The sequence below is a fragment of the Callionymus lyra genome, chromosome 8 (assembly GCF_982586985.1).
Source record: "Callionymus lyra chromosome 8, fCalLyr1.hap1.1, whole genome shotgun sequence".
NCBI classification, from domain to species: domain Eukaryota; kingdom Metazoa; phylum Chordata; class Actinopteri; order Syngnathiformes; family Callionymidae; genus Callionymus; species Callionymus lyra.
Window position 1 is genome coordinate 15,767,825 of NC_141825.1, and position 22,213 is coordinate 15,790,037.

General features: G+C 37.2%; 1 protein-coding gene across 1 annotated transcript in view; it reads right to left on the reverse strand.

Annotated features, from left to right (window-relative positions):
* Positions 1 to 2,042: 2,042 nt before the first annotated feature.
* The window catches only part of ptprq (protein tyrosine phosphatase receptor type Q), a 32,394-nt gene continuing 12,223 nt past the window's right edge, over positions 2,043 to 22,213 (reverse strand). The window contains exons 14-28 of the mRNA XM_087797775.1: positions 20,374 to 20,560; positions 16,757 to 17,018; positions 16,615 to 16,688; positions 14,893 to 14,992; positions 14,626 to 14,754; positions 12,557 to 12,583; positions 12,349 to 12,430; positions 10,838 to 10,928; positions 9,256 to 9,332; positions 9,045 to 9,179; positions 8,835 to 8,960; positions 5,998 to 6,143; positions 5,763 to 5,898; positions 2,298 to 2,421; positions 2,043 to 2,177 (exon numbers count right to left, since the gene is read on the reverse strand). Of these exons, the coding sequence (XP_087653901.1) occupies positions 2,140 to 2,177; positions 2,298 to 2,421; positions 5,763 to 5,898; positions 5,998 to 6,143; positions 8,835 to 8,960; positions 9,045 to 9,179; positions 9,256 to 9,332; positions 10,838 to 10,928; positions 12,349 to 12,430; positions 12,557 to 12,583; positions 14,626 to 14,754; positions 14,893 to 14,992; positions 16,615 to 16,688; positions 16,757 to 17,018; positions 20,374 to 20,560 (1,734 nt within the window). The 3' untranslated portion in view covers positions 2,043 to 2,139. The remainder of the gene's footprint in view (positions 2,178 to 2,297; positions 2,422 to 5,762; positions 5,899 to 5,997; positions 6,144 to 8,834; positions 8,961 to 9,044; positions 9,180 to 9,255; positions 9,333 to 10,837; positions 10,929 to 12,348; positions 12,431 to 12,556; positions 12,584 to 14,625; positions 14,755 to 14,892; positions 14,993 to 16,614; positions 16,689 to 16,756; positions 17,019 to 20,373; positions 20,561 to 22,213) is intronic.

Sequence of the window (22,213 nt, forward strand, 5' to 3'; positions counted from 1 at the left end):
GTGTGTGTGAACGTCCGCCTGCTCTTTTCTCATCACTGCATTTGCACCAGGTGTGTGAGGAGGAAAGAAGGAGATGAAGGTGCGTATAGGAAATAAGCCTGTGCCCGTTCTGCTGCGCCTCCTCGTTCCTTGGAGGAGGAGGAGGAGGAGGAGGAGGAGGTCGGTCACAACGCTAAATTAAATCAGACGCCTCTCAAGGAAAGCTGACACTTGTGAAGTGTCACCGCGACCATGTGAAGACAGCGTCCTCCATCATGATCCGTCTGGCCGGTGATGTCATTTTAAAATGTACTCGTCGATTCCATCAGCATCGTGAGTTGAGAAGGAATGTTAATTGCAGTCGTAGAACACAAAAGATATCAGGGGGGAAAGAAGAAGTGAATCAAGACATAATAACAAATAATGAATATTAAAACATTATTAAATGTTTAATTATATTAAACAAGTTTTTTTTAGAGATCTCAAATGTTACACAACTGCATTTTTAGAATTGTATAAATAATTATATCATGAATGGGACTAATAATAAAAACATTAAATAAGTTTATATGATCTTACCAAAAAAAGTACATCAAATTAAGTCATATTAAGAGCAATGAATAGATACAAAAATATCATATATTACGATTAAAGGATCCACTAATGCAAGTATACTAATGAAGGGTAAAAGAGAGAACAATGGTCAATGGAACAAGAATACAAAAAATATGGTAAAACCTTTTGAATGAAGAACAGATGTTAACTATTAATAAGATATTTATTCATATGTGTTTTAACAGCAAATTAACCACTTATTAACCAATATAAACTATTAACTCACACCTTGTTTATTGTGACTGTGATCTACTGTTACGCATAAAAACAACTTAATTACCGATAATTACCAGTAAATAAATACGTTATTAAAGATTGTGAAAACAAGCTTATCTCTATTTACTTCTTATTCAGTGTGAATACCATAAGTAATTCACTTTTTCAGTAAAAAGCCACACCTATAAAAGTATTAATAACATCCCAATTATTTAAAATAACTCTTTGAAAATGTTCCTTATTCTAAAGTGGCAGCATATTCATACCTAATTCATAAATATTCTATTCATACTAGTGTATTTTTCATTGTTTTACATTACAAAGAGACAATATTATTAATAGTAAATTACATATCTCATTGTTCTTACACCCAATAAGGGTTAAATATAGAGAAAATAGTTTTTAACCTGAATTCATCCTTAATTACATCATTATTTCTCGTTAATAATCAGTAATCGATGTGTATTTCAGAGTCAACTCATTATGATCATGCTATTGAGGGTAATATTTCCTCACAATGAACAAGGTGTGAGTAAGTAATTTAATAAGTGTCTCACTATCTGTTAATACACACATGAATAAGTAGCTTATTAATAGTAACAATGTGTTTGCTACTCTAAACAAAAATATATATAAATAGCTGCGTCAGTCACAGCTCACTCTGTAGATTTTCAAATATGTTGGATTTCAATACTATATATGTACATAATTCAGTTGATGATAATTGTAAGGCATCAGAAAAGAGGAGAGAAGACCCTCATGAACATTCAAATACATATATTTTCTATAACATTTAAACCATTTCCAGAATTTCATTTGCTCCAGCTCCAATGGTAAGGGTCCAAAGGGAGGAAGAAAATTTAAATTTAAGTTGCGTATTTATATATAAATGGAAGAAATGGTCAATGAAGGGTGGAATAGATAACAGACAACAAGACACTTGTACAGGTTTTTTGAAAATCACTCTTGAGAAGGGATGAAAAAAAAACTTGAACAAAAGCAATTTGGCTAAATAAATAAAAAAAAAAAACAGCTGTATTTGATCAATAATACAGTTAATACAAAACATTGAAGTTGTGCAAAGTGTGTAAGAGCCTTTAAACCTCAGCTCACCTTCTTTCCTTCAGTTTTATTCTCCTCTTTGGAGTGGAGTGGACACAGTCGGGAGTGTTGTGAGAACAGGAGAGGAGCGACAGAGTCGACTGTGGAAAGACTTCACTTCTGACTTCACTTCTGACTTCACTTCTGACTTCACTTCTGACTGTGGTGGTCTCCGTCCTCTGCTGGAGGCCATCTAGTGTCTGACCGCAGGGGTGCGAGGGTCAGCGCTCACATGGTGGTCTCCTCCCACTCCAGCTCTACGTCACCTGCAGGTCACACACTTGTGTCACTCAACATGTCACATGTTTCAAGTATTTAATTCCACTCTATTATTACGCTCTTAAACTTCATTATGTTGCCACTTTCAAATGTGACTTGTCGTCTACCTTCCATGGCGTCCAGAGAGTCCATCTTCTCCAGCGCAGAGTAGCTCACGAACCAAATGGACTGACTGTTGCCCTTGTTGTTGAGCAGCTCCAGCGTGCTCTGGTGGAGGAAGATGTACTGAGCCTGACACACACACACACACGCACGCACACACACACACACACACACATGCGCGCACACACACACACACACACACACATTTTATTTTGTGAAAACTCCACAAATCATTTTTATGACAAACATTTTTGAAGAATAAGAATCTCTAGTTAATTCCACTGCTTAACACATGTTGGTTTTTGCATAAAAAAAATCTTACTTTTCATTGTTTTTTTCCCTTTTAGCTCTTGATTAAGCCTAAAACAGCCTAGAGCAAAGAAATGTGTAGTTGAAAAATGTCTTCACAAATGCAATACAATCCAAATATCTAATGTCATCCATATTAAATAGTATATTTAACATGAAAATGTTAGAAAAAACTTCCATCATATTTAAACCAAAAATACTATCTTGAAAAGAAACAATGATAAGTGTCTTTGTGCATCCCAAAAAAGCACTAAATAAATATGAAGTTTATTATTATTATTATTATTATATACAGAAAAAATGTAGATAAATCTAATGTTTTGTTACACAGTGGAAAACTGCAATTAACCTAAAGTAATGATAATAATAAAAATGGAAGTCCTACTTTGACAGATAAAGACTTAACATTTAGCAATACATGCTAACTCGCCACAAATCCTTCAAAAGTATGAATCGCGTTTTTCAAAATATGCCAAATCCACAGTTTATAGTTTCACTAGACGGAAGATGCAGTTTGGATCTTTTTAGATGCAACTTCTCGATGTTATTTATTTATTGTGAAGGGAGTACAGTAGTCTTCTCTTAGCACAGGCAGAATTGTAAATGCTTTGTGTGTCGAACTTATTAGTCAATTTTAGTGCTGTTTTTTCTCCTGCATGACTTTGATTGTGTCAGTAAATCAGAAGCAAATACCCTCAAGGTAAAAGTATAAATTACAAACTATTCATAAGAAGGAAAAGCAAATCCATTCTTTAACTCGAAACACAAAATCTTTCAACAGTTTTATCCGATATATCCAGTATATTGAAATACAAATATTTAATTACTATATAATGTACATGTTAAAAATCTAAAATAGACTCCGATCAGCCAAGAGAAACGTATGAATGTACGACAAATAAAAAACGAAGTCTTGGGAAATCTGAGCACATCAGCCTAATAAAGACTTCATAAGTTGAAAATTGCAGGCTATCTTGTGGGAAATCCTGCTCACATGCCTCTTTAATCTACTGCCAGACAGTTTCGCTTTGTCAAAAATCTGATTCATCCCCTCAAATCCTCGTGAGGTGGGGATCGCAACAGGACGTGAAGTAAAAAATAGGACAAGCGCTGAAGTCTCTGGTGACTCAGTGGAGCATCTAAAGATGAATTAGACTCAGCAGCAACTCTTTGGACATTTGTTTTCCGGGAGATTTAATTACAGAACTGGAACGGGGCTGTTATATAAACCCCAATATTTATCCTGCAAGACTTTTGGTTATTCACTTCAAAGGTTTGAAGAATTATCACACGTTTGTGTACTAATCATCGAATGTAGGTTCAGGTAGGTTTTAATGCTAAATTGATGAAGGTACAGAATCTTTTACGGGTGATGAGAGAGTGTTTGTGTGCGACTAGAATAACATATAGAGTTAATAAAGGTTTGTCTTTGTCGGAATACACTGTTGAAACGCTTTCACCGTGTCTGAAGCCTCGACTAATACTGCAGGTTTGAGTTAAGGATGCAAGTACAACTGCTGAGAGGGAATATTATGGGATGTTGAACTTGCTATTTCGGTAAGGGGATTTCCTACTTGATGAGGTCACACACTGCAAACGCGCACATCTTTTTGTTTTTTTCGTGAACAAAACTTCATTTGAACGACTTAAATGCACTTTGTATGAAATATGAAGCATTTATATTGAAACATAGATCAATCAATCGATTGAATTTTTTCGGCACGTTCTGTCACTTCCTGGTCTGACGATACCTGTCATTTTCACTTAAAAGGAATGTCTGGTCATATGTGACGACACCATTGATTTGTTGAAATGTGTTTGATTAAAACAAATTCCCTTGTGACTGAACAACGCAATATAAACCTTTAAAGTAAGTAAATTATATTTGTAGAGCGCTAAAGGGCAACTAATGTGTTGATTTAAGTGTCTCTTAAATCATCAGTATGTGTCTGTTTGTACAAAACTCTCTTTTCATTTAAATATTTACATTAAAAAATGAACATAAGCCCCGCCCACTGAAAACACTTGCTTTTTCTCAAGCTAAAATCTTAATTACCATAACCCTTCCCACTCGGCTGCGATTGGTCAAGTATCAATGTTTGTCACACAGCGTCATCAATCCAGGAAGTCTTCCCTTGCAAGGGACGTGTATAAAGAAAGAAGCAGGACATTCTTCGCTGCTGCAGGAGGAGTGAAGACATTATTACATCATAATAGGCTCCACTCTCGTAACCTCTTGTCCGTTCAGATTTCAGACGGGGGGGAAAACTTTATTGAATTAACTTCATTGTCATCATGAGAGATGTTCTTTCACATCACTTGCCTTTTAAGTGACTAACAGGGATTACTCAAAAACCCTTTTTTAAATTTCACAAGGAAAAATGTTGAAATGCATTTATTAATCATGAGTTTTATGTGGCACGGGACCCTCTAATCTAATCAGTGATGTCATCACATGAAGACCGAAAAAAACATCCTGTTAAGTTGAAAGTCTTAGGGGTATTTTTGTAAATATAAATGTTTTATTTGTGAAACAAAGGGCCCTACAATCTTGAAGTTTTGTTCACTCTTAAAAAAGCCTTCCTTCTGACGTCATCAGGTAGAAAGTGCCCGGATCAAAATGGTACTTAAAACAGTACCAACTGAAAGCACTTTGAAAGAGGATTTTCTTTGGTCAACTTTAGTCACTTGACCAGTGAAGTGTGGAGTGAAGATGACCATCTCAGTGAGGGAGCTGGAAGCCACTGTGGTGAGTGTTGATCACAGTTCAAGCACTGGTGTGTGAGGATGTAGAGACTCAGCTGGATCCGCTCATACTGGGAACATGGGGAACATAGAGCCGGCGCTGATGGTGACAATCAACCAGGAAGGGCTGATACTGAATTAATAAGACCAGGAGACAAAAAATAATAATGGAGTCTAACTCGACATGCTGCGGTGAGTCAGGTGTGTGAACCCTGGATTGTTTCTCCCTCTGCTGTGATTCCTTCATTTAAATGCATAACAAATATATTAGTATTTGAATAGAGTTTCTAGGAAAATGTCTTTCTTTCTCTGAGGTACAGTGTTCGCCACGGAGAGCATTTTCTCATTTAGCGCGGCAATTATCATGGCTGCCCCCTCAAAGCCACACATTTCCATTTCCCACATTGTGTACTGACCAGATTTTGAACCATGCACATCCTCTCGCTGCGCAGCTCAGCCACCAGACCGTAAACATCCACGAAGTCGTGATCTCGGATGTGCTGGATGAGATGGTCCAGAGCGATGAACACTCCGGTCCTGCCCACCCCGGCGCTGTGGACGCAGCACATCGTCGTTTGATGAAACATTTAAGGCGGCGTGAATGTTTGATTAACGGCGAACAGGAGGAGCCCCTGTTTTTTTCTTAAGTACCTGCAGTGGACCGCGATGGTGGTGTTGTCTTGCCGGTGCGCTCGAACGGCTTTGACAAACTTAATGAGAGTGCTGCACGATTCTGGGACGCCGTGCTCGGGCCAGGATGTGTAGTTAAAGTGGCGGACTAAAATGTAGTGACCGTGCTGAAAGACACACAACAGAGTAATAATTATGTGCATACATTTCTTTTATTTATGTGTCTGCCAGCAAAATGACTGCTATAGTTCCACAGATGCCTTCATATTTGTGGTGTTAATAATTACCAACTGGAACCACACATCTTTTAAAGGATTCTGTGATGGAACAGAAGCTCTTTTTTTTATAGATCTTACAGTGTGTTGTGCAAGCGAGCTAACTGCTATCAATTTTATATGAGTTATGTACAGGGTCTCTGCAGGTTTGAACATAATATAATACATTTTAAGACCATTTTTAAACCCATAGTTGCAAAAAATACAGACTGTTTAGACTTTAAATTACTTTATTCTATTAAGTCAAACATCTTTCCTTCTGGAAAACAAAATGCTTGACTAAACTTTACCTTGAACTTATATTTGAAAATGTATTACTTTTCATATTTTCCTTATCTGCTGTGTAATACCAAAGTTTTTTATTTATTCTGAACCCATCTTTAACAAAAAAACAATTTGGCTTTGCTTTCTATTTTCTGTTTGGTTTTCGTGCCGCTGCTATGCTCTGCAGTCACGCCGCCGTATGGGCCCCAGTGTGTTAGCTTGTCTTGCTTGATAAATTCACAGGTACTTGTGGTTACATCACAGCGGTCTTAAAAACATCCATGTTTTCAAAGTCAATTTGGGATTTGTTTTGCATTTTTAGAATTATTATTAAAGACATTATGTACGATTTTAGGATACATATTATTGGCCAAATTATTAGATATTTTAAGAGACTAAAAAAAACCCTACATACATTAGATCAGGGGTGTAACTTATTCAAACAAGGGGCGAGCAAATTTAGCATTTACCGAAATTCAACAGGGATCAAATTTTCCATTAATTTCTTTCCTTGTATTGTAAGAAAATACTAACATTGTAGGCATCTATCATCTCTGTTCCTTAACCTAAAGACAAGCATCATTATAGGTCAGAATATCAAAATGTATGTCAATCTACATAAAATGACTTTGCGGGCATGTGTCTTTGGTGTTACCCAAGGTACAATACTTGGTCCATGTGACTAAAGAGGGAAAGTGCATAATACAATCGTTTTAAGACCATTTTTAAACCCATAATTGCAAAAAACAATACAGTGTTTTTAGACTTTTAACTACTTTATTCTATTTAGTCAAACAACTTTCCTTCTGGAAAACAAAATGCTTGACTAAACTTATTGTATTAACTGAGCCCCAGAGGCTGAACAGCTTAGTCATTTGTTTGCTAGAAATCAAACAATGGCTAAGTGAAAAGGCTTATCAGCCAAATGTGGACAAAAACTGAAACTCTAGGTGTTATATTTGACAAAGACATGTCTTTAGTACAGACATGACAACTGCCACAGCAGAAGACTGACCAGAAACTGTTTCTTTCAACTGAGAAAAATCTCTAAACTTAGGAAAATGATGTCACAACACGATCTGGAAGTTGTAATAATAAAATAAAATAATATTTTTCTCCACATCCCTGTCCTTCACCAGAACAACGATCACTAATCTTTTTTTAAAAGAGTATTTCTTTATGGCTTCCTTCAGTAGTACAACTGTTTTATAACAAAGTTGTTCAAAGTCTACATTTGTGTTTCTTAACAAAATAAAGTTATTTTTGAGTCAAATTCCTGTTTCATATTCCTAGAAATGAAAAAAAAAAGTGTTCTCAGTACTTAGCTATTATGGAAATGATTGCAATCGCTGCCCACTGCCATAAAGCATATCGGTGATCGCATTTATCAAAGTTATCAATTGATGAGCAGTTGTTCTATGCATGTCATGAGAATATAAAATAAGTGATGTAGTGTGTGACACATGTCTATGAAAAGCATCTCATTATCCTCGTATCATCTGTTTCAATCTTGAATCCATGTGTTTGTGTTTTCTAGTCTGGACTATTGTAACAGTTTATTTTCATGGCTAAACAAGAAGGATCTGTCTCGCCTGCAGTTAATACAAAACTCTGCAGCAAGAATTCTGACCTGCTCTAGTAGAAGAACTCACATTTCCCCGATCCTTAAAACGCTTCAATGGCTGCAAGTTTCTTTCAGGATCAATTTTAAAATTATGGTTCTTACTTTCAGATCTATTCATGGTCAGGCTCCTCCTTACATCAGTGATCTGATCCAGACTTACACCCAGGGCCGGGTCTAGACAGGCATGTATGAGGGGGCAGCCACAAATCTTGAGGGGGCACTGTGCGCCATTGTGCCCATTGTGGGATTTAGTTTGAGGGGGCACAACATTTATTTGACTTGCCCCTGCCTAGACCCGGCCCTGCTTACACCCCAGCTCGGGGTCTAGAAACAAATGAAGACATTCTTATTTGTGTAGGCTTTACCCTGAGTTTCTGGGACTCCTGTGTTTGTTTTATGTGTCTTGCCCTTTTAAAGTATATATTTTAACTGTATTTTGTTTTTGATTGTTAGAGTGCTTTGTGACCCTGGTCTAGAAAGGTGCTTTACAAATAACCTTTACTTACTTACTTACTTACTTACTTAGGTCTTTAATTTAAAGTTGTTAATCTTTTTTGTAATTACGGTTTCTTTCTTTTTTCTTTCTTTTTTTATAAACACCTCTATATTTTATGATGCTACAATTGCTTTGAAATTTGCCCAATAATATGTATCTTAAAATCACGATACATCTGAATCCCGACAAAAGAACATACCTTCTCCACTTTCAGAGTCCTGACAGTCCAGTCAGGCAGGATTTCTTCTGACACTTTTGAGATAAGAATGTCACTAAACACTGACATGGGCTTGTTGTCCTCCGGCCAGTATTTGTGACAGCGAATCTGTGAGATGACACAGAAATGCTTTCACCGCTTCTCAGACATCAACGTCGCGCTGACATCGTGTCGCTCTAACGAACAACACACCCGTCCTTTCTCGTAGCACTGTGTGAGCATGGCGATGGTGCTCGTGCCCGTTTCCCAGATCATCCGCCAAAAGTCGGCCACGGTGCCGGGCAGCGGGCCCTGGGTGGCGATGAACTCATTGGGACACAAGTAACCCTGGTGGGAGAAGATTAAAAGAAGTCAAAAGAAGTCATAGTAAAGTATTTTTTTCAGGGAGATTTGCGGAACTCACTGAAACAAAGCTCGCGTTGATGTAGTCAGAGCCGGCAGTTCCTGGTTCTGACAGCAGTTTCACACGGTTGTTGTTATCTAGTAGACATGATGAGAAGATGTGAGGTACAAAAAAAAAAAAATTATTTGATAACTATATTTTAAATTAATCCCTGCAGAAATAAATAATTTTAAAGCAGTTCTACATAACATTTGACATCATCCTTATTATTATTTAAATTTGCTGTAATTATTAATTTAATTTTAAATAGCTTTGACTCTGTAAATTAAAACCTTCCAGCTCAGTGTTAAAATGTCTCACTGATGAGCTGTGGCATGGCAGTTACACTATTATGAATCTAGGGGGAGCTAGAAACTGTTGAAGCTTACTTATTGCGAATTTAAGATCACATTTTTTAGACATTTCCTCTAGAGTCTCATTTTGTACAGTGTTTTTTGCTATAGCCATCAAGCAAAAATGATGGAGCGAAAATCAAGCTTAATATGCTAAAATTAATATTTTATTTGATATTACTTTGATGCTCCATCCCAGGTGTGTGAGGGAGAGGTACCGCAGGTCCTTCCTCCCTGCTGCCATCAGACTCCACAACAAGAACACAGCCAGATAATATTTAACTGCACCTTTTCTTCTTGTTATTTTTGTAAATATGTTAGTGTATATATATAATATAGGGCAGATTTTTATTCTATTCTATTTAGATTTTTTTCATTTTATTTTTATTTCTGGGTGTTTTTATTTTTATTTTTTTGTATATTGCTGTTTAAACCGAATTTCCCCTCGCGGGACAAATAAAGGATTGTGATTCTGATTCTGATTAAGCTCGTGTAAAGGGAAATTTCCCTAAAATACTTTCTTTCTGTATTCACTTCCATCTTTGTTTAAAGGGGCAATAAATACTCACAAAAACGACAAGTCCTGAAACAACAACCCTAGAGTCATATTTATAAAAGTAATGAATAATAGAATTAAATTAAATTCTTAGTTTGTACATGATCTTTGGCCTCATAAAGGCCAGAAAAATATGGTTTACACTTTCGCAGTTTGAGGCAATCATCAATAAAATTATACTTTTCTCTGCATCCCTGTCCTTCACCAGAACAACGATCTTGAAGTTAAAAAAAGTTACTTCTCAGTACTCAGCCATTATGGAAATGATTGCAATCGCTGACCCACTGCCATAAAGCATATCGGTGATCGGTCAAAGTTATCAATTGATGTGCGGTTGTTTTGTGCATGTCATGACAATATAAAACAAGTGTTGTAGTGTGTGACACATGGCTATGAAAAACATCTCATTATCCGCGTATCATCTGTTTCAATCTTGACTTCTTCAGGGTTAGTCTAGGTTACAACCAATGATGGTTTAAATAGTTTTGAATTCATGTTTCTGTTCATTGATTTGTTTCTTGTAATTCCTGGTTTAATAAAAACCAAGGTAACTTCAGGCTGACGTAGCTGGTCACCACATATCCTCCTCATAATTCAGTTAGATTGGATGTGTGTACCTGTCGCACAGACGACCAATCACCGAATACATTCAAATCTCTCTCAGTCACACTCGCCAGAGAAGATGGACACTCACAGGGTTTAATGTTCGGGAAGCGGTTTTTGGATTTATTCCAGGGCAGGTCAGCGTCTGTGGTGCCGAGGTCCTGCAGCAGTTTCGGGAGCTCCTGCTGAGCGAAGAATATCTGAGCAGTTTGTTCTCACAAGCCGGCAGAATCGACAATGACAAACTGGAGTAGGAAAATTAGTTTCTCCCAACAACTTGTGAAGTTTTTGAATCCAATTTAAGTTGAGAAAGAAAATAGTTCTATGATGTGAGCAAGTTTAAGAAGAAAAAAAAACACTTCACATAAATGAACCTACAGGAGGCTCATATCCACCTTTAATTGAAAACTAAACTGCTGGAGAGATCCAACTCCAGGAGACACAATTAGCCCTTTAACAAATGTGTGATAGTTCGAGACATTGTTTAAGATATGGATAGATGGGGGCAGTGAGAGTGAGACGAGAAACGTGCATAATGAAAGAAAACCTGTAGAAGTACAGAGAATATATGAAAACTAAGAGAAAAATAAGTGTCACAGTAAAGGATAAAGGTAACAGTAGATTAAGAAGAGAGTGCAGGTAGGCTGGAAAAAGTGGAGGCGGGTGGAGAGTGAAAAGGAATCTTTTCTGTGAAATCTTCATGTGTGAATGACAGTAGCTCAAACGCAAAGACAGGAAGTAGAGTTAGAAGAGTCATAGTTGTAGATGCTCAAATTCTCACTGGATCTGATCAGAAATAAGTTAAGAAGACTGAGAACTTGGATGGATTTAACAGGGGTAGAGGAGAAACTTTGGATGGGGAGATACCAGGGTACAGGACAAGCAACAAGTACAATATAATAATTATACTGCAATATAAATGCAAAATATATCAGATGTATGAAAATAAAAATAATAAAAATAATTTTCACTGCATGTCCAATTGAATTTTTATGTATTTTCGCAGATAAACCTTCAAAACTGTTGTAGAAGTGATGGTGAAGAACCTTGCTGTGTCCCAAATCACAAACTTCTGCACTTACACTTAGTATTTTGAGTGCACAAGTGCATCCCAATTAGCAGTGTGCGAAAATGTAGTGCACAATGAGCACTAAATTGGCAAACTAAAATGGGCAGAAAATTGAGTGTGGATACGATGGACACTTTCCACCCTTGACTGCCGCCATCTTAGTGACTTAGATGACGCTAAACAAAATAAAAAGTAGTAGAAGAAGAAGCTGTCGAGTCATTCCCCGTAAGTGTGTAACAACAGTGTTTGATTTGAGACAGTACTACCCTGTCCAAATTTGCACACTGGCCAAGTACGTGCACTATCTTAATGTGTACTATAAACCAGTGCACTTGGAGAAGTGCACCTCTCCTACAACTGCCATATTCTATTTTTTTATCGACTTCTTACCTATACATCAAAAACTGACCATTTTGAATTTTAAAGAAAAAAATGTAATACTTGTCCAGTAAAACAAGATTTATTTTGAGTCAAAGGTGTCATTAAAGAATTCAGAGCTGTTTTGATGAGAAAGATCATTTTATCTTACGTACAGAAAACTCCTCCTGGAATTTGGAGTTGTCGTTGGAACACAGATCCTCCACATGCTGCAGGAAAGACTTCTTATTGACTGGCCTACCAGGGGAGAGCGAGGGAAGCTTATTAAACTATGCAGAATGTATTCAATGTTACTACATGTAAGACTGAGCTGTTGGGCTCCCTCTGTAAACATATTTGCATTATTCATGAAGGACGACTTACTTGAGTGATTTCCTGTAGCTGAGGAGCCTGAGCAAAAAATAGAAGGCAGATATCAAACAAAATAAACAAATAAATTGAATAACCACGGCTGCCTCTGTGGTATTCCTCCACACATGAGCAGAGCTGATCGTAATTACAGAATTGTTTTGCAGGCAGAAAATTGGTTTGAACCATAACATTTGTATTTCAGTCCAACTTCCTGAAATAAAATGGGAAGCAAACCTTTCCATACGTCAGGTGTTTCTTTGCTCTCCCGATGGTAAGCGATTGATAAGGCCTGGCTTTTGTGCCCTCTAAAAACCACTAAGCCGTCCAAGCAATTTTGAGATAGCGAGCGGGTAAACAAATTAAAATGGTCTCAAGCAGAGTGTGTGAGTGTGAGAGCTGTCGGCGACGGAGAGGAAGAAAGACTGCACACAACAAAATGTCTGGATAGTTCGCAGACAAAGGTTTGGTCAAAGGCACAACCGCTTGATTGACTTGACACACAAAGACATGCAACTATTTTGTCAGCCACCGACACAAACTTTACTTACTGGATGACATATATCTCCTTCCGCCGGAAAAAGAAGGAGGAATACCTGCAGGGAGAAAAGAGCTTCGTGACCAGAAGGAAAATACTTTTCTAGTCGGTTGGTCCTTTGACTCTGTAAGTCCAGAGTACAGGAGGTAAGTATGAAGATTTAAAAATGTATAACATTTTTTTGAGTTGGTTTAAATTGTCATACTTTAGCACAACTGCAGTTTCAATGGGTACATTTTGTTCACTTTTTCCAACCCTTAATACACTTTATATTTCAATGCATCAAAGATCATATTACATCTATATATACAGTTTTCTTTAATACGGTTTATTTAAGATTGTTCTTGTTCTTTCTCTTATGTTTCCATTTTTGTATTTTTACATTATTATTTTATGATACATAATAAATAATATAATAATAAAATGATATATATTTGCCAGTTTGTTAAATTAAAAGTATATATATTTGAACAAACATGATCACACAACTGATCCTTTGTGAATATTTCTTGTCAATGGTTTTCATTGTTTTATGTTGAAATTATATAACAGTATATTATACTTACACGATCTACTTCAGACACAGAACATATTGTTCCCATTTAATGATTAATAAACGTTTGAAACCACATTTATTATGAATTATTTTAGGGTTTCTTATAAAATAGAGTTCTTTTCACATGATTATTAATTAATTAACAACAGGATTAATCATTTTGTTTATTTTATCCTTGTTTCTTTAATATGGTCAACAATATTAACATCACTAAGCCTTTCAAATATATTTTCAAATATGTTTTCAAGCCCCTAAAACAGATCCTTGTACAAACAAAATATTATACAAGAAACCTCTTTGAGACTGAGATAAACAACAACCGTTACAGGAGTGAGTTTTACTTATTTTTATCAAGTTAGGGAAAAGAAGGAGGGCAGTCAAAAAGGAGAGGAAAGCGAAGAATATGAGTCTGAAATCAAGGTGATCTACCGAAGCTTTTACTTTTCAAAACATTTCATTCGGCAGCAACAAACCCATCCAAATGTATTTTCTAGAAAGCATTCTACTTAGTTACACTCTTTGAAACTCGGAGCCCTGAAGCTCAAAGCTGATATGATTCATCGGCTCACAACACAAGAACCGCTGGACAAAGTGAGTGCGTGAAAAAGGGAAGTAGCTCTGAGCAGCGATGAACGTTCCCACCTGATACTAAATTGAGCTGCATGGAGCTCGTCTTGTCTCTTCAATAGTTTGTATGTTTGAGTCAATAATAAGTTTGGAGCTTTTGCAGGCAGTTTTTCTCCTGCAGAGAACTGAGGAGAAACTATAAAAGGACAATAACACAGAGTCTCTGTTTTCCAGCTCCCGATGATTTGGTGCTGACAGGAGAGCTCATGACTCTAGCTGCATCAGAGATTCTTATCTGGTGGAATGGATTCAAAAGCATGTCTGCTTGTGTTCAGTCGACTCCAGTGTCAAGCAGCTGTTGCTTTAATCTTCTGTGTAATATTGAGTTCAGTGGCACGTTCAGATTAAAAACACACGACTAACCGGCTGATGTTTTCTTGTTTCAGCTCCAGATCTGCAACAGCGATCAGTTGATCCAGTTTACACTTGGTCTCTGTGATCTCCGCCTCTCTGGGGGAATAAGTCCCACCTTCCTTTTTGCGCTGGTGGAACCTTCAGAGATGAAAACAAGACATTTGTTTATGACACCAAGAAGAAAAGAGCAGAGAGCATTAGAGAGATACTTCAACACTATTTACGCTGACATTTGCTGGTAATTATCTCATCATTGAAATGATGTTGGCAACTTACTTGACTAATCCACAGATCGTAATGATGAAGATCACAGCCAGGAAGAAGGACAGGAGGACCCCCAGAATGATCTGCTCATCTCTGGTCAACAGGCCGTCCACTAGAAAACATATTCGCAAATACAATCTATGATTGACAGAAGAGCATTTTCCCCTAAAATCCTCGCTTCCTATGTGTTAAAAAGCTGTTGCAAAGAAGAAAGATTTGGCCCCTGTATGTAATTAACTGTGATACATTTTTACCTTTATTCTTAAGATTTTTCTTAATTTAATATACAGACAATTAGCAGCCCGTCACATTTACAGTTTTCTCTCTATATCTGGAGAAGATTGGTTGAAAATGAGCATGTAGACCTCTCTATGAAGGGTGTATGGGGAGGAGGGCAACTCCACCAGGTCAAGGCAAGGTGGGTTCAAAGAGGGCAGAAGAACCCCATGAAAATTAAAAGTATGTACGTAAAATTTGTGATTATATGTATACCATATTAAATAAATACTATACAAGAAAAAAATATATAATTCCAGCTTCTTTTGGTCATTTTAGAACCATAATTGACCTGAACTTTCTCGCTTTTTTACTCCCTCTCTCTCGTCAGAATGATTCTTTTTTTTTTTATGTGTTTATTTATTTTTATATAGCTGGTCGATGCTGGGTATTTCAGCTAGTTTTATATCAAAACAATTATAAAGAAAATAGGAAAATAGTGGATACAAACGTTTTATTTTGTTATTAGGTACTCTATACCATAATGCGTGTTTGAACAGAAATGTCAGTAATCTGAACAATTCAAATTTCACTCGTTTTCTACTCACTTTCATGTCGACTAAGGGTTGGGATTATTTCCAGAGTAATCTGTTCCTTTTTAGAGTCATAGACAAAAATGTACTTCCTTTTTAACATGGCAGTGGAGCTCATTTGTCTTCTTCTTATCTCCAAAATGACATACTTAAAAACATTAAATACCTCCGTGGTGCTCGTCTGTAACATCCATCTTGTATTGAAGCCTCCAAGAGAAGAATTGCTCCGGAAAAAATTAAGTGAGTCTGTATATATTTTTTTTCCTTTAGCGGAAGTTATCGGTCTCTCAGCTCCTGGCGGACATCTCTCCTCGTTCAAACACATTGCAAGTGTCAGTGTGCATGTGCAAGACTTAGGCTGCTGGCTTCATAACAAGGTGGACATTACAGGCGAGCAGTATGGAGGTATTTAGATGTTATTAAGTTTGTCTTTTGGACGAAGACAAAGACATCTGAGTTCTAGTCGCTTCATTAAAATGAACTTACATTTTTCCCTATAACTCAAGAAAGAACGGAATAATCTGAAAATAATCCCGACCCTTAGTCGACGTGATGGGGAGAATAAAATGATTTTTTTTATTCACTAATTCTATACTACCCATTTGGTCTTAAATGGTTTTAATCGTGGGCTTTTCAATTTTTTGGCTTTTCAATGTATTCCAAGGGGGAAAGTAAGTAAGTAATTTATATTTGTAGAGCGCTTTTCCGGACCAGGGTCACAAAGCGCTTAAACAATCAAAACAATACTTAATCAAATATATACTAAAAAGATCAATATTACACAGAAAACTACACAGGAGTCTCAGAAAATCAGAGAAAAGCCTGGACAAATACAAATGAATTTAAATGTCAGGATGCTGTATTTGAGGAATACTACACCATTAGTTATACATGCAGATAACATCAAAGATATGTCAAAAAATACCTGAAGTTTTAGTGTGATCGGAGTAGTCTGAGTCAGTGTATTGTCCATCTGTTGTAGTAGCCCGGAACTTGAACCTGCGACAAATAAACGCACAAATTAAATGAACCCAAAGTTAGCGGTTGTTTGTTTGTCCTGCACTCACACATAGACGGTGTTGGGCTTCAACGGCCCGTTGCAGAAGGTGTCCGTGTTGTTCTCCTGCATACAGTAATCGTGCTCTCCGATCACATATGTTCCGGCCTGACGCTCTCCAGACGGAGCAACACCTTCTCTGGCGTGTGCGCCCGAGCGCGACGCGACGTCAGCCCTGCACCGAGGGTTGGGGAACCCCTGGTCAGTCAGGTAAGGACCCGGGTGTCGATAGAAGGCTTCTCTCCAGGTGGTCAGATTTGTGACATCCTTCACTGTGAGGCAGATGTGAGTGTGTTTTTGTGTATTCAGGTGACACACTGTACGCTTGACAAAAGTCAAAGTGATGCCTGTCCATTTTTTTTTTGGAAAGATTCTTACCCCCTGACTCGGCAACGATGACCTGAATTTTTACGATTGGTCCATTGTCGTCACTATAGAAACAGCCAGGCAGGAGGATAGTGATACTCCTGTGGGTTACCATGGAAACCCCTCTATGGCCTAGCATTGCCTGAGGTCTCTGAGTTGGCTTTGCTGGGGCTGGAAAACACGCACGTGTGAGCACAGAAGTATAAACACACACTGCAGTGGTCGCGTGACGTCTACTACAGTCAACGTGACGAACCAGCAGAGAGTCTAAACTACCTCCGAAAACATGTCACCACTTCTCACAGATCCCGTGGATAACATGCGTCAGACAGGGTCAGAATAAGACTTCCTGCGCTGCAGTAAGATGAAGGGAAAGAAACAAGAAAGAGTCGCCGGCACCTTTGATCCCCGTGCTTATCTGGACGTGTGGGCTGGGTGGGCTTCTGCCAGCACCATTCATCGCTGATATCTGTGAACAAAGAGACACCAATAAGGCGGCGGGGAGACAACAGATGGGTTCGGTCAAGACTTCAGAAGGCAGGCTTTCTTTTATTCATCACTTTATTTCAACTTTTAAATAAGTCATTTGACAGTTAAAACAGTTGTTTTGTCCCAGATGTGTCGTCACGACGGGATTCTGTTGTGCTCATTATTCGTTCCCAACTTCCAGTCCGACACCCTGGACCACCAGCTGGGTTGCAGAGCAAAGCATCTCAGCCACAGCTGGATCCATCGCGTCACACAAAGACGGTAAGATTGTGACAGACTTGGTGCGAGGAAATTTGACCGGTCTGGCCCAAGACTTGCATTTGTATTCGACTGCTTCTCCAAGATTTTTACTGTGATTTCAGCCCCTGCCTTTTCCTTCCTTCCTTTAAATCCTTTCCTGATGTTCATTCACGGTGCCCATGTCATCATTTAACGCATGAAGTTGATGTAGAATCAAATTAAATTAAATATATCAGCATGAATTTTATTTAGATAATTAATCATTGATTTATTTCATGTCATTTTATGTGGCCCAATGGATCTTTGGTTTAAAGTTAAAGTAGATGAGCGTTGATATCGTGACCTATAAATGTTTCAGTTTAACGGTTAGTTAAATCAAATAAAGGACAGTGATCACGATTATATAGAGACCAACAATAAGAGTAAAATGGAGTAACATTGCGCTTCCCGTTTTGAATAGTTTTGTAAATACACATTATGTTTGGCCCACGGCCTCATTTGCTAAACTATTTTGAGCCCTCGTATGATCAAGTTTGACACCCTTGATCAGGCAAGTGAATTCGGTTAAGCATTGCACATGCTTGAACTGGACTTTAGGGGTGTTTTCATCCCCTTAAACCAAGAGAGGTGCTTAAAAATGAGCTAAATATGATTGCAACCTTTTAAGCAGCCACACTCACAAGGGTGGAATTTCACTACACTGGTGACCCTTCCGCGTCTAACATGTTCCTCACAGTATCTTCTGAACATTGGAGAATAAGCTTCAACATGCCGAGTGACCCCACCGTTGACAGCCGGGTCGCTTTTTTTATTTATTGTAGCCACTGACAATACCTTTAAGAAAGGACCCTGTGGCCGAGAACGACTGTGACTCTGCGTCTCTCTTTCAAACCTTCACACGGCTACAGAAAGACATCACGATGCGACTTCTTGAAGACCGGATTAAATATTTAGTCTAGTGAGCCTTTTTTTACTTTTATCAGCAACAAAGAAAACATGTGATGCGAGTGCTCACAGGCTGTTAACATCAGCAACTGAAGGATGAATACATGTTTTTGTTCCCTTCATTTGACTCTAGGTTATTAAATCTGCATTGCGTTTCCTATAATGTGAAACGGACGTGAACAAAATGTTTTGAAGGGGGGAAATGATTTAATCCTATTAGAATATTTGCCTGGAATCATGACTATGTAATAGACAATTAGCTCATGGAATTTCTGTTTTAACTAGAAAAAACAAGAGCTTGAGAACACTCAAGGTCTGTTATCGTCCATTATGCTCGAGGTTATCTAAAACAGGAACTTGCAACTAGTTACATGCTGGCAGTGCTGCAATGCAGCAACAACGAGTCCCGTTGTTTATACCATAAACTAGACCAATATAATGTTCCCATTTTAACTTGTACTTTTAATTCATTCGTTTGCCATTTTAAATATAAAATCTTGAGGCTTCCATTTTACTTACTTTTGGATTCTTTTCTTTCTTGTTTTTTTCTCTCTCTGCACAGTGGTTTAATTAAATGATTACCTTTTCAATGAAGGCTCTTTTTGAGTATTTATTTTCCTGCATAATATATTAAAGGAGTGAAAACAATATTTTAAGTGAATCATATTTGAATAATTTTTCTTTGTCAAAACATTCACCAAATAAATAAGATAGAATCCTTTCAGACAGTATTAATGACTAATATGTGTAAATAAAAATAAAAAGTATATTAAATGTAGTTATATAGAATCATTTTTTGGTATAAAAAAACTATTATTGACTTTACTGTTTTGTACTTTTTAGGTACATATTCCAAGATTTCTTATTATTCCTGCTCTTTCAGTAAATTAATGGGCATGTACATTTAATCACATAAAATATACAATGTAATATGCATATACATCTCAAGTAAATATTTATAAATGTATTCACATTCCCATTGTTAAAAAATAAAACATATCTTAAAAAATAAAAAGCATATTTGTGGGTAGTATAATTTGATTTATTTTTTCTTCAGAAAAGGTAATACAAGCCATATTTTTGCACATAAGTAAAATAAATTAAAAAAAATAAAGTGTACTGAATCCTTCTAAAATGTATGTATTTCAAAGATAATTTGACAGGTAGTCAAGAGGTGAGTCAGCGCCAGGGCCCGAGGTGCCTCTGTGGTCTCACAGCAGCCAGATCTGTACGTAAATAATGAAGATTACTCACCTGTATGCTGTAGTTGTGTCCTCCTTTAAGTCCTTCGATGTCAGCCGTCAGCATGTTGTGGTCTCTGTGAGTGATGTTGAGGCTCATGTTTTTCACCAGCTGCCCTTTTTCATAGACGTACACATAGTAGGCGGTGATCTGTCCGTTGGGCTCCTCTGGCGGGGTGAAGCTAACCTTCACACTTTTCACTTCGTCTGGAATAACTGATACAATCACATTCTTGGGAGGGTCTTTTGGCTCTGAGTGGAAAAACAAATTATGAGAAAACGACCGCGATAAATAGGAGATCACAACCTCTGATGTCATTGTAATTCCGTGCACCTCCGTGCTTACCTTCCTCTGATGTTTGGAACAAAAAAGGCCCAATTGCCTTCCCGTCTGTGGCCGCCTGCTCCAAAGACCCGGTGAAGGCGATGATGGTCACGGAATAACGAGTGAAGGCAGTTAAGTTCGTCACGGTGACAATTGTCTGCTCAGACGGCTCAAGAACTGATGAGTAATTCAACCCTGGACCCTCCACCTGACGAGACAAGAGAAGCATCCATCATATGTCGCAACTTTTTTCAGTTTTGGGATCAAAGAAAATACCATTCGTTTAATAAACATTTTAACATTTAATTACTCTTTGTTAGCTGTTCATTACCTGCACTAGATAGTGTGTCGGGCCGGAGAGAACTGCAGGCGCCGTCCAAGTGATTTGGAGACTCGTAGCATTTGAAATCACTTGGAGGTTTTGTGGTGGAGCATCAGGGTCTTATAACGACAACAAAATAAATGTATATATTTGGTAACACTTCAGAATAGGGAACACATATTACACATATATACTAACAAATTAATTATTAACACAGTTACACTCATTGACATTTATTTTCCATACTTACATGCTCTTTTTACATTTATGAATACAAAGTATTTTAATGTTAATATATAGCCAGCTAGTACACTTTTGTAAACAATAATTAAACAGTATTAATAGTTTAATTATTCAAAATGTTCACAAATATAACTGTTAAATGAATTGGTCATAATAATTATTGTTATTGCATATATATATATATATATATATATATATATATATATATAATAATTTTTTTAGACCAGGGGCGGGAAATTCAATTGCCTCGGTGAACGATTTATAAGGGACCGTCAACATGATAGAAAGGAAAAAAAAAAGTGTTATTATGCGAAGAGATTTTATAAGAAAGCTAAATAAGCTACAACTGTTATTTAAAATTGTATAAAATAAAATATCATCATTTAAATAAATATATACGGGTTTTTTTTTTTGGGGGGGGGGTTTATAATCAAAAACACAAACAAGTAAAAAACATTCTGGTGTTGAATATGTTGAATTAGAAATATAAATAAAATATAATGTTAGCTAGCAGACGTTTGTTAATCCAGACTATGGTTGACTTTTTTTTATGTCTCCCTCCAATGTTAGCACAGTGTAATTTCAGTCCATAGCCGCGCTGGCACACACTCTTAAATGGCTATTTATGAGTTGACTTCTCTTCCTTGAGGCTTTGAAAGGTTCTCTTGATACTCTAGAAATAGTTGAAATTAATGGAACCTCCGTCTCAGGCGTCATGTGGTGAAATGCCCCTTGGAAATTATATCTAGAGCGATCTACTTCTAGGAAGTCACTAATTCTAAAACACCAAAACATGTTTTTCCTGTCTGTCCCCCAATAGCTTCTCCTCTTGTATGACAACATTTCCTGTGCACAAAAAAAAAAACCTCAGGGTTGATCAGGGATAAACTGTAAATGCACTGGCCCAGTTCAAGCAGCTAAAAAAAAAAGGCCTTCCTCAGGCTTCTTATAAAAGCTTTTAGTATTGATGGCTCTGTCAATCACACATAGCTTTGTTGTTGTTTTCCAAAATGAGGAGTAGCATCTCGCATTTATCCGCATTGTGCCAATTCTGGATCGTAAGAATACTGTTTGGAGAGAATATTATCAAGGAGGAGATTTGTTATTCAGGAAAAAAAAAAAGAATTATGCTCCAGCTATGTTCAATAAATCCGAGCATTACATGTAAATAAATAGCCCACATGCACATATTAAAGTGTTTGTATGAATGAATTTGTGTAGTATAAATAGTACAGATACAACCAACACAGCTTGATAAAACACTTATTGTCATTCAACAATGAGCTGCCGACTGTA